At 46.8% G+C, this 12,238-nt stretch overlaps 1 protein-coding gene across 1 annotated transcript in view; it reads right to left on the reverse strand.

Annotated features, from left to right (window-relative positions):
- Positions 1-1,029: 1,029 nt before the first annotated feature.
- Positions 1,030-12,238, reverse strand: part of eif2b5 (eukaryotic translation initiation factor 2B, subunit 5 epsilon) — a 53,849-nt gene continuing 42,640 nt past the window's right edge. The window contains exons 14-16 of the mRNA XM_052018792.1: positions 11,743-11,868; positions 6,101-6,211; positions 1,030-1,245 (exon numbers count right to left, since the gene is read on the reverse strand). Of these exons, the coding sequence (XP_051874752.1) occupies positions 1,183-1,245; positions 6,101-6,211; positions 11,743-11,868 (300 nt within the window). The 3' untranslated portion in view covers positions 1,030-1,182. The remainder of the gene's footprint in view (positions 1,246-6,100; positions 6,212-11,742; positions 11,869-12,238) is intronic.

Consider the following 12,238-nt stretch of genomic DNA (forward strand, 5'->3'; position numbering starts at 1 on the left):
GTGAAGGAGGCTGAAGGTTGACCTCAGAGGTTTATAAAATCACGAGGGGCGTAGATAGGGTGGATGGTCACAGCTGCTTGGGGTAGGGGGGGTCTAAAACTAGAGGGAGTAGGTTTAAGGTGAGAGGGGAAAGATTTAAAGGGTACCTGATGGGCAATGTTTTCCACACAGAGGGTGGTGGGTATATGGAACGAGCTGCCAACGTATGTGGTAGAGGCGGGTACAATTACAACACTGAAAAGACATTTAGACAGATACGTGGTCAGGAAAGGTTTAGAGGGTATGGGCCAAATGCAGACAAGTGGGACTAGCTCAGGCAGGCAACCTGGTCAGCAAGTAGAAGGGCCTGTTTCTGTGCTGTATAACTCTGACAGGACAGTGTAAAGGCCGATTCTCCTGTCACCAATGGCACTGGCTGCACATTCCAGGGGAGAAGGGGTTCACTTTCAGCTTAACACCATCCACTGCCTCCCAGAATCACTACAAACTAATTCATTTTTGAAAATACTGAAAGTGTTGCCGTTACAAGGAATGAATGCTTTTGTGGTAACCAGTTGCAAGGTCTCTTGGGTCTGACACATAATGCAGCCAAGACACACACGCATCAGGTATCGCATGGTTTACCACCTCTCATTTTGTTGCGACCAGCTCCTTCAGCATGGGTGAAATGCAGACGAGAGCTCCACCTGCATTGTCCCAAACACTCCCACAACAGGTACAACTCGAGATTCAAAGTGAAGATCCCACTCCGTCCAGACACACTCCATCAATCATGCTGTGATTACTCTCAGCAAGCTACAACTTGGCACTGACTGAGAGACGGCTTTGAACTGTGTGCTTACATCCAATAGGTGCTGGACTGAGACAGCTCACACTTAGCTGATACACAACCCTTAGGAGACATCGGTCCCATGAACCTGAGGTGCAGTTTAAGGAGCCCCGTAGGTGGAAGAAGGGTTTCAGGTTTTGAAAGTTTTTCCACAGTGCGCAAATTGACAGTAGCCACCAACAGGCAAGAGACCACGCTCATCCAATTAAAACCTTTCAACCTGATAAAACTCTTTTACTCCTTGCACTTAAAATGATATAACACACTCAACGAGATTTGGGTCAGTTGACCCGAGTGGCCATTTCAGTCAACAGTGATGCCGGAGGTTACGAAGGGTCCGTATGACCCGATTGTCAGTCCTCTCCCCCAGACGATTCTTCCTCTGCCTCTTTCAGCCATACGATGAACCTCTGCACCTAAAGAACAAAGGAGCCAGTATGAAAGGCGATCATGCAAGTCCCACAGTGCACCAATTCCCAACTGTTTCCAGGATGCTTGCTGTACACAATACAGACAGCCTTCCTAGTTCCAGACCAATTCAATCAATGCACGTGGTCACAGAATAAACATCAACTTTGCATATTATCAGCCGGGCACTATTGTTCGAGATCACACTGGGTATTATCTGTCCAAGGCCACAAAATCAGTGGAACTAATGGTTATCCCGACAGCTGCTTCCAAACAGTCCTTAAAACCCAAAGGTCAACTTTATTCCATGGTTGCTTATCCTCTTGAATTTTATTCCGCAAAAGGGGCCAATTCATTGCCCCTTATCCCTGAAGGCAGTGATTTATCCCTGCTACTCCCCTTGTTTCCTCCAGGGTTGCGAATTTCCCTCCTCCCCAACAGCACTGACACGCAGGCAAGCTCGATCCCACCCTTGTGTGATAGTCACCCGCACACAACTGCGGCAGGGATGTGGCTGCACTGGAGAGGGTGCGGAGGAGATTCAACAGGATGCTGCCTGGGGTGGAGAGCTCATGAGAGACTGGATCAGCTGGGATGGATTTCCTTGGCACGGAGGTAGCTGACCAGCAGACTGATAGAGATGCAGAAAATTATGAGGGGCATAGTTAGAGGAAACTTTTTAAAATCTGTCTAAAATCAGAGGGCACAGGTTAGGGGTAAGAGGTTTAGATGGGATTAGAAGAATACTGAGGGGGAACTTCTTCACTCAGAGGGTGGTGCGAGTGTGGAACGAGCTGCCAGTGGAAGTGGTAGGCGCGGGTTCAATTGTAACATTTAAGATAAGTTTGGATAGATACATGGATGGGAGGGGTTTGGAGGGATATGGTCTGGGTGCAGCTAGATAGGACCAGGCAGAAAATCAGGTGGCATGGACTAGATGGGCCGAAGGGCCTGTTTCTGTGCTGTTGAACTATGATTTCTCGCTGCCTCGGTAAAGCAGCCAGCATTATCAAAGACCCCACCCACCTCGGACGTTCTCTCTTCTCCCCCCTCCCATCGGGCAGAAGACACAAAAGCCTGAAAGCACGTACCACCAGGCTCAGGGACAGCTTCTATCCCGCTGTTATAAGACTACTGAACGGTCCCCTGGTACGATAAGATGAACTCTTGTCCTCACAATCTGCCTCGCTATGGCCCTTGCACTTTATTGTCTGCCTGCACTGCACTTTCTCTGTAACTGTAACACTGTATTCTGCATTCTGTTATTGTTTTCCCTTGTACTACCTCAATGCACTGATGTGATGAAATGATCTGTATGGACGGCATGCAAAACAAAGTTTTTCACTGTACCTCAGTACATGTGAAAATAACAAACCAATTTATGAAGCAAAGAATATAAGAACAGGAAGGCAAAGCGGGAATTGGTAGGTTAATTGGTAGAGCAGTGGATGTGGTGTATATGGACTTTAGTAAGGCGTTCGGTAAGGTTCCCCATGATAACTCATTCAGAAGGTTGGGAGGCATGGGATCCAGGGCAACCTCACTGTGTGGATTCAGAATTGGCTTGCCCATAGAAGGCAGAGGGAGGTTGGAGGTGGAGTGTATTCTGTCTGGAGGTCAGTGACCAGTGGTGTTCTGTGCAGGGATCTGCTCTGGGACCCCTGCTCTTTGTGATTTTTATAAATGACTTGGAAGTGGAAGGGTGGGTTAGTAAGTTTACAGATGACGCAAAGGCTGGTGGTGTTGTGAATAGTGTAGAAGGTTGTCGAGGGTTACAACTGGACATTGATAGGATGCAAAGCTGGGCTGAGAAGTGGCAGATGGAGTTCAACCTCGAAAAATGTGAAGTGATTCACTTTGGAAGGTCGAATTTTAAGGCAGAATACAGGGTTAATGGCAGGATTCTCAGCAGTGTGGAGAAACAGAGGGATCTTGGGGTCCACTTCCATTAGATCCCTCAAGGTTGCCATGCAGGTCGATAGGGTTGTTAAGAAGGCGTATGGTGCATTGACCTTCACTAGTCAGGGGATTGAGTTCAAGAGCCGCAAGGTAACGTTGCAGCTCTATAAAACCCTGGTTAGACTACATTTAGAATACTGTGTTCAGTTCTGGTTGCCTCACTATAGGAAGGATGTGGAAGCTTTAGAAAGGGTGCAAAGGAGATTTACCAGGAATCTACCTGGATTGAAGAACATGACTTATGAGGGTAGATTGAGCGAGCGAGGGCTTTTCTCTTTGGAGCGGAGGAGGATGAGAGGTGACCTGATAGAGGTCTACAAATGATAAGAGGAATAGATTGAACGAACAGCCAGAGACTTCTCCCCAGGGCAGAAATGGCTAACATGAGGGGGCATAATTTTAAGATGATTGGAGGATAGCACAGATGGAATATCAGAGGTAAGTTTTTTTTTTACACAGGGAGTGGTGGGTGTGTAGAATGGGATGCTGGTAGAGGCGGATACATTAGGGACAATTAAGAGACTCTTAGATAGGCACATGGATGATTGAATAAATTAGGACTGTTCTCTTTTGAACAGTGGAACTTAGGGGGAGATTTACAGGTGACCTCCATGTTACGGGAGGGTTGCATTCCTAAATAACCAGCTGCATCGTGATTTTTCATAACGTAAAGCCGCATCATCTCCACATGCGTCAAGAAACGAGAGTTTAAAAATTTACTTATTTACTTTTCCTCACATAAATTCTGTGAGGGAATTTCTTTCCACATCTCAAATTTTTGGGTAGTGACTTGTGAATTCTGAAAGGGCAAAATTTCCATTACCCAAGCTGCTGTAACATGGGGGTCACTTGTATTGATGTACATAAAATTATGTATAGTTAGGAAGGACTTGTTTCCCTTGCCAGAGGTGTCAAAGACATACATACATGTAAAGTAATTGGGAGGGTTAGAGGGGTGATGAGGAAAAGGTTTTCACCTAGAGGATGTCAGGAGTCTGGAACTCAGAAGGACTCCCTCCTGAGGGTTTAAGCAGGACATGGATGTGTTCTTGAAGAGCCGTGACCTGCAGGGCTGCAGACCCGGTGCTGGAAGGTGGGATTATGCTGGTACTTTCTCTGGACCGGCTCAGACTCAATGGGCCAAATGGCCTCCTCCCCTGTGCCATATGCTTTCTCCGATTCTGACACAAATTCAGGGACCTTGATAGAACGGGCAAATAGAAATCAGTCCGCAGGCAAGAGGGGAACCAGAGGGTGACAGGACTGTCAAGAAAACTTTACAAAATACTGATTGTTGCAGTCCTGGTCGACAATTAGTCGGAGGGACGTGATTATGCTCGGGGGAAGGATGTGGAGGAGATTCACCGGGGTGTCAGTTGTGGGGAATGGGTGGACTGCGCTTATTTTCTTTGGAGCAAGGGAGGGCCCGGGGCAGGGTTCACCTGATAGAAGTGTGTAAAATTGTGGGAGGCACAGATGGGGCAAATGGTTGAAATCTTTTCCCCCATGATAGGGGTGTTAGGGATGGGGTGGGCTGTGTGTGGTTGGGGGAGGAGTGGGAGTTTGAGGGGAACTTGCGGGCAAGTTTTTCTTCTTTACGCTTGGAGTCGTTGATACCAGGAACAGGCTGCCAGAGAAGTGGATGGTGCAGTCGGATAGAATTATTGCAGTTGGACAGACACTTGAGTAGGCAAGTCTCTGTGTGGGGGGAGTGGGATTAGTGTATACGGGGAATAAGGTCAGCCTGGACATGGTGAACTGAAGGGCCTGTTTCAATGCTGTACGACTGTATCCCTACAAGATCGACCAGGTGGGAAGTGAGATTTTTCTTTCTGAAAGCGGTGTCAGAGGTAGACAGGGTGGTGAAGAAGGCATTTGGCACGCTGGCCTTCATCATTCGGGGCATTGAGTATAGGAGTCGGGAAGTTATGATGCAGTTATACAAGATGTTGGTGAGGCCGCACTTGGGACCACTGTGTACAGATTTGGTCACCCTGTTATAGGAAAGATTTCCCAGGATGTTGCCTGGACTTGGGGGCCTGAGTTACAAGGAGAGGTTGTGTAGACTGGCACTTTATTCCCTGGAATGGAGGAGATTGAGGGGTGACCTGATAGAGGTGTACAAGATCACAGACAGGGTGAAAGCACACAGTCTTTTTCCCATGAAGGGGGTACTAAAAACAAGAGGGCGCTAAAACCAAGAGGGCATAGGTTTAAGATCACAGGCGAGAGATTTAAAAGGGACATCAGGGGCAGCTTCTTCACGCAAATGGTGGTGCGTTTTTGGAATGAGCTGCCAGAATTAGTGGTCGAGGCGGGCACATCAGCAACATTTAAAAGCCATCTAGATAAGTCCATGGATAGGAGAGGTGTAGAGGGCTATAGGCCAAACAACAGATGGAACTAGCTCACTGGGCAACACAGTCAGCATGGACGAGTTGGGCCCAAGAGCCTGTTTCTAAGCTGTATGACCCTATGACTCTAATAGCTTCCCAGCTTGCTGTCATTGGGATCATGTTGACTAAGGGTCATGGAAGCAAATCAAAACAGATCCGGAGGAAGGGGAAGCAATGGGAGCGGGCCAATGGATAATTGTTCAGAGGCAACATAGGCATAACAGGCTGAATAGCCTCTTTGTGCTGCATTTTTCCACAATATAATCTAATTAGAATGCACTTCCATAGAGAGAGTGGTGGGAGCAGAGTTGCCGAGAGCATTAAATATCTAGGTGAGTACTTGAATCGTCTAGGCGTTGGAGGCGATGGGCCAATTGCTGGAAGATGGGATGGATGCAGATGAACGCCCACTGGTCACTGCGGGCTGAATGGCCTGCTTCCCTGCTGTACAACTCTATAACCGCACAGCTCACCAAGGCGCAGTGAAGTGTGACAGTAGTGCACTCACCCCCTGATGCTTTCGAAGTCTTTTCGCCTTCTCTGTGTATGTGGTCTGAGAGAACCAATGGAGAACAGCCTCTTCTGCCAACACTTCCAGCTGATACAGGGTCATCAACACCTGAGCCGCAAACAGAGTAACTTTAGAATAAGTCTTCCTGCTCTGTACTTCGTTGCTCCTACATTTTTTTTGGTCTAGGCTCTTCTGTCTATGTTCTCTCTCTAACTGCTGCCATCACTCATTGGCCAGATAACCTTGGTTGCAGCATATCCCTCACGGTCACCCCATCAGAGACATTGCCCCACCCTCCCTACAGCTTAACAAGCTCCTTCTGTCTTCCCAGTTCCGACGAAGGGTCTTCGACTTGAAATGTTAGCTCTTTCTCCTCCCACAGATGCTGCCTGACCCGCTGAGTATTTACAGCATTTTTGGTTTTCATTTTAGATTTCCAGCATCTGTAATTTTTCTTTTAAGATTTCAACCCAAGAGATTGGGTTAAAGCAATTTGCAAACTATTTTGACTCCCCTAGAGCTTCACTGTCCATGTCTGATCTCATGGCAAATGCCCTTCATGTATCACCTGTGTTGGCCGATTTAAGTTGGAACATCACCTTGATTATAAAATTCTAAAATATAAGAGAGAAACAAAAGACTGCAGATGCTAGAATCTAGATGAAAAACATATACATATAAAATACAAGACTCATTCAGCACAGAAACAGGCCATTCATTCTTGATAATACTTAGAACATAGAACAATACAGCACAGTACAGGCCCTTCAGCCCACAATGTTGTGCCGACATTTTGTCCTGCTCTAAGATCTACCTAACCCTTCCCTTCTACATAGCCCCCTATTTTTCTATCATTCATGTGTCTATCTAAGAGTCTCTTAAATGTCCCTAATGTATCAGCCCCCACAACCTCTGCTGGCAGTGCGTTCCACGCACCCACCACTCTCTGTGTAAAAAACTTACCCCTGACATCCCCCTTATACCTTCCTCCAATCACCTTAAAATTATGTCCCCTTGTGTTAGCCATTGTCGCCCTGGGAAAAAGTCTCTGACTGTCCACTTGATCTATGCCTCTTATCATCTTGTACACCTCTATCAAGTCACCTCTCATCCTCCTTCTCTCCAAAGAGAAAAGCCCGAGCTCACTCAACCTATCCTCATAAGACATGCTCTCCAATCCAGGTAACATCCTGGTAAATCTCCTCTGCACCCTCTCTAAAGCTTCCACATCTTTTCTACAATGAGGCGACCAGAACTGAACACAATACTCCAAGTGTGGTCTGACCAGAGTTCTACAGAGCTGCAATGTTACCTCGTGGCTCTTGTTAGAGAATGTCTTGGGATCCTCCTTAATCCTACTTGCCATGGTCCCTTTTTGCCATCCTATGTTATTTCATACGATCTTTCCTCTGTACTCTATATTCCTAAAGAGACTCCCTCAATTCCACTTGCCTGTACCTAACATGATCTTTTCACCCCTGATCAAACTTTCAACATGCTTTGTCATCCAAGGTTCCCAAATATTGTCATCTTTGCCTTTCATCTTTACTGGAACATGCTGGCTCTGAACTTTTAACCAACTCTCTTTTAAAAGACTCCTACTCATCAGCTGTCGTTTTATCTGCAAGCATCTGCTCGTAGTCTATTTTCGGCAGGTCCTCTCTTCCACAATTGAAATCAGCCTTCCTTCAGTTCAAGACCTTAACTTGAGGAACATCCCTTTCCATAACTTACACAATTATGGTTACTGCACCCAAAATGCACCCCCCCACACTCCCACCACCTGCCCAGTTTCATTTCCCAAGACAAGGTTAAGGATGGCCCCGTCTCCAGAAGGACTCAAAAAAAACTTCCTTGGACACACTTCGACCATAAAACGATAAGATATAGGAGCAGAATTAGGCCATTTGGCCCATCAAGTCTGCTCCACCATTCAATCATGGCTTTTTTTTTAACCCCACTTTCTTGCTTTCTCCCTGTAACCCTTAACCCCCTCACCAATCAAGAACCTATCGATCTCTGCCTTAAATACACACAATGCTTGGCCTCCATGGCCCTCTGTGGCAACGAATTTCACAGATTCACCATCCTCTGGCTGAAGAAATTCCTCCTCAATACAGTTTTAAAAGGATGTCCCTTTATTCCAAGGCTGTGCCCTCAGATCCTAGACTCTCCCACTGATGGAAACATCCTCTCCACGTCCTCTCTATCCAGCCCCATCTAAGCCACTCGCACTAAGGCAGTCCCAGTCAATATAGGGAAAGGTAAAATCTCCTACTACAATTCTTGCTCTTACACCTTTCTGGGACTTGCTTACATATCAGTTCCTCTAAATCCTGCTGATTACTAGAATGCCTCTAATATATCCCCAGAAAAGTGACAGCCCCTCTCCTTTTCCTAGTTTCTAAACATACAGCCTTATTGGTCAATCCCTCAAGGATATCCTCTCTATGTACTGCTGTTACGTTCTCCCTAATCAGTAGTGCAACTCTCACCTTTCCATCAGGTTTGAAACTGTTATATCCCAGAACATTAAGCTGCCAGTCCTGCCCTTCGCTCAACCATGTTCCTGTGATTGCAATATCATAATTCCAAGTGCTGATCCATGTTCTAAGCTCATCGGACTTACCTGTAAGGCTCCTTGCATTAAAATAAATGAAATTGAGCCTGCCAGTCCTCCTGTGCTCCCTAAGCTGCCTGTGTCTCATCTTCCCACTGTTCTGCCTTGACTTATCCTCTACACTTTTCTCCCCAGCTGCTGCACTACTATTACGCTTCCCACCCCCACTGCCAAATGAGTTTAAATATTCCAGGTATCATTTGCTGCAGCTATACAAAACTTTAGTCAGACGGTACTTGGAGTATTGCGTGCAGTTCTGGTTGCCTCATCATAGGAAGGAAGTGGAGAGGGTGCAAGTGAGGTTTGCCAGGTGCTGCCTGGATTAGAGGGTATGAACTGTAAGGAAAGGTTGGACAAACATGGGTTGTTCTCCCTCGGAGCATCAGAGGCTGAGGAGAGACCTGATAGAGATCTTTTAAATTATGAGGAGGCATAGATAGGGTAGGCAGTCAGAAATTTTTTTCCCCAGGGTAAATGTCAAACAACGGAGGACATGCTTTTAACTTTTGGGGGGTGGCGGGGGGGGGAGGGGGGGTAGTGGTGGTGGAGAAAATGGAGTTTAGTGGTGATGTGAGGGTTAAGTTTTTTTTTAAACAGAGAGTGGTAGGTGTCTGGAATGGGTTACCAGGGGTAGTAGTGGAAGCAGGCAGTCTGGTGCAGTTTGAGAAGCATTTAGTTAGATACATGAACATGGAGGGAATGGAGGGGGAGGACATTTAGTATGAATTGGCATCGAGATTGGCACAAAATCATGGGCTGAAATAGCCTGTCCAAGTGCTGTACTGTTCCATGTTCTAATACACTTTGGAGATATCACACAAACACTGATACAGTGTGAAAATCACCATAACTTGTACAAGTCGTTGGTGCAGCCGCACTTGGAGTACTGTGTACAGTTTTGGTCAGCCTGTTATAGGAAAGATGGGGTTAAACTGGAAAGAGTGCAGAAAAGATTTGAGGATATTGCCAGGACTAGAGGTCCTGAGTTATAGGGAGAGGTTGGCCAGGCTGGGTCTTTATTCCTCAGAACATAGGAGAATGGGGGACGACCTTATACAAGTGTTTAAAATTATGAGAGGCATAGATAAGGTGGACAGTAACAGTCTTTTCCCCAGGGTAGGGGAGTCCAAAACGAGGGGGCGTAGGATTAGGGTGAGAGGGGAAAGATTTAAAAAGGGACCTGAGGGGCAACTTTTCCATGCAGAAGGTCGTGAGTATATGGAACGAGCTGCCAGAGGAAGTGGGTGATGCAGGTACAACAGTATCATTTAAGAAGCACTTGGATAGGTACATGGAGGGGTGGGGCTTGGAGGGATATGGGCTAAACGTAGGAAATTGGGACCAGCTGGGTGGACAATGTGGTTGGCATGGACTGGTTGGGCCGAAGGGCCTGTATGTGTGCTGTATTGCTCTTTGACTAAGCTGCTACCACCAGCCATGATGGACTTTAGCCCCAGCATTATTGAGAGAGTATTCTCAACAGGCATAAGCCAAGTTTGAAAGGGCAGAATCTAGAATGCTGAGGCTGAGAATTTCACTGCTGGTGGACACAAGACGGGCTTTCACACACTCGCAGTTAGTTTGTTTTTATGTTTACTTTTCCCCTTTCAACAACTTCCTCTCTCCCCCGAGGCTGCGTCGACTGCTTTACTAAGCTGCTGCTCGGCAGACTCCTTCACCTCTCAAAGATACCACACCCAAGTTTAAATGGTGCGAGGCAGCAGGGTAAGACCAGGAAATTCCAGGCAATTACTCAGAACAGGTCACAGGAAATGGCTGGCTGTCTCATAATCACAGTGCCAGTCTGACTGCTTAAGGTTGCTGATGTGAAACATTAACCATTTCTCCCTCCAAAGATGCTGCTTGGCCTGCTGAGTAATTCCAGAATTTTTTTGACGGACTGACAGCTCCAGGTGTTGACAGTGGTGACACTTTTCACTGCTAAACATGACTTCAACAGTAAACTTCATTTTCTGGATAAATTAGTACAATGCGAGGCAGGTCACAAGCTCTTAAGAGCACTACCAGGTGGCAACAACTAGAAGTGCCAAAGCGAAGAGCAAGCTCGTTCGCCAGACCTGAGGAGGACGTTACAATGGGCCTCAGTGTCCCACAGTTAGGAGTGGGAAATCTGACCAGCATTTGAACCCAATTCATAAATCGGCCATCGTACTTCCTATGGCACAACCGTAAGAATGTACATCGCTGACTGCGAAGCACTTTAGGAGATTGTGAAATAGCTAAAGGCAACATTTAGAAATGTATCTTCTTACTGGGCAGGGGAATCAGAATCAGGTTTATTATCACTGACATATGTCGTGAACTTTGTTGTTTTGCAGCAGAGGTACATCTCAACCACTTGGCAATGGGCTCTACTTCCTTAGGAGTTTGAGCAGATTCAGTATGTCACCAAAGACCCTTACAAATTTCTATAGATGTACGGTGGAGAGCATTCTGATTGGTTGCATCATAGCCTGGTATGGAGGCTCCAATGCACAGGATCGCAAGAGGGTTGTAGACTCAGCCAGCTCCATCACGGGCACAACCCTCCCCACCATCGAGGACATCTTCAAGAGGCGGTGCCGCAAGAATGCGGCATCCATCACTTAAGGACCCTCACCATCTGGGATATGGCCTCTTCTCATTACTACCATCGGGGAGGAGGTACAGGAGCCTGAAGACTCTCAGATTCAAGAACAGCTTCTTCCCCTCTACCATCAGAATTCTGAATGGTCCATGAACACTACCTCGTTATTCCTCCTTTTGCACTGAGCCCAGCTCCCCAATGCTGTTCTCCCATCACCTTCATCTCCAGCCCCCTCCTTTCCCTACCCATCATTTCTTCTATCATGCTTCCCGCTGCTTCTGGTTTCCCCCCCTGCTCCCTCCAGCAGTCCACACCGCAATGGACAACAACTGACAGGCGTCTTGCACACTGTTCGACCAGCCTGCCTCAATGGAGAGTTGAAAGTACACGGTTCCGTTAGCAGGCAAGCAACAGATCGGAAGTCGACCATACCTTGACGATGGCAGGCCAGAGCGCCTCGTGTTCGATGAAGAACTCCTCGATAGCAGCCAGGCAATTCTGATGATCAATGGCCCGCTTGATGTAATTCTTAAACACCTGTGACCACTTCTTCAAAAGCTGAAATGGGGGAAATAAACCAAAAATCACCTGCCTTGCTTGCTTTGTGCATGCAGTTGGTAGCTTGAATTTTAGCTGTTATTACTATACAAACCAGTGATTATCCAGTAGACTTTTTTTTGATCCCATACTCCGGCTGCCTGGGTTTGCAAAGGCAGTCTCCAGAAAATGCAATTGTTACAAAAGATATTCTGATCCAAACTCATTTCACCAATCTACCCCAAACCTGGGAGGCCATTTGGATCATTGCTGAAGCTCTTTCATAATCTGCCCTCAGCCTTTTGGACCAATGGTGTGATGCAACACTGTGCGCCAGGAAGATTCCATGTAGAGAAGCCCACAGTACAACCCGAGGGAACAAACCATCCTT

Source organism: Pristis pectinata, chromosome 6 (assembly GCF_009764475.1).
Source record: "Pristis pectinata isolate sPriPec2 chromosome 6, sPriPec2.1.pri, whole genome shotgun sequence".
Lineage (NCBI taxonomy): Eukaryota > Metazoa > Chordata > Chondrichthyes > Rhinopristiformes > Pristidae > Pristis > Pristis pectinata.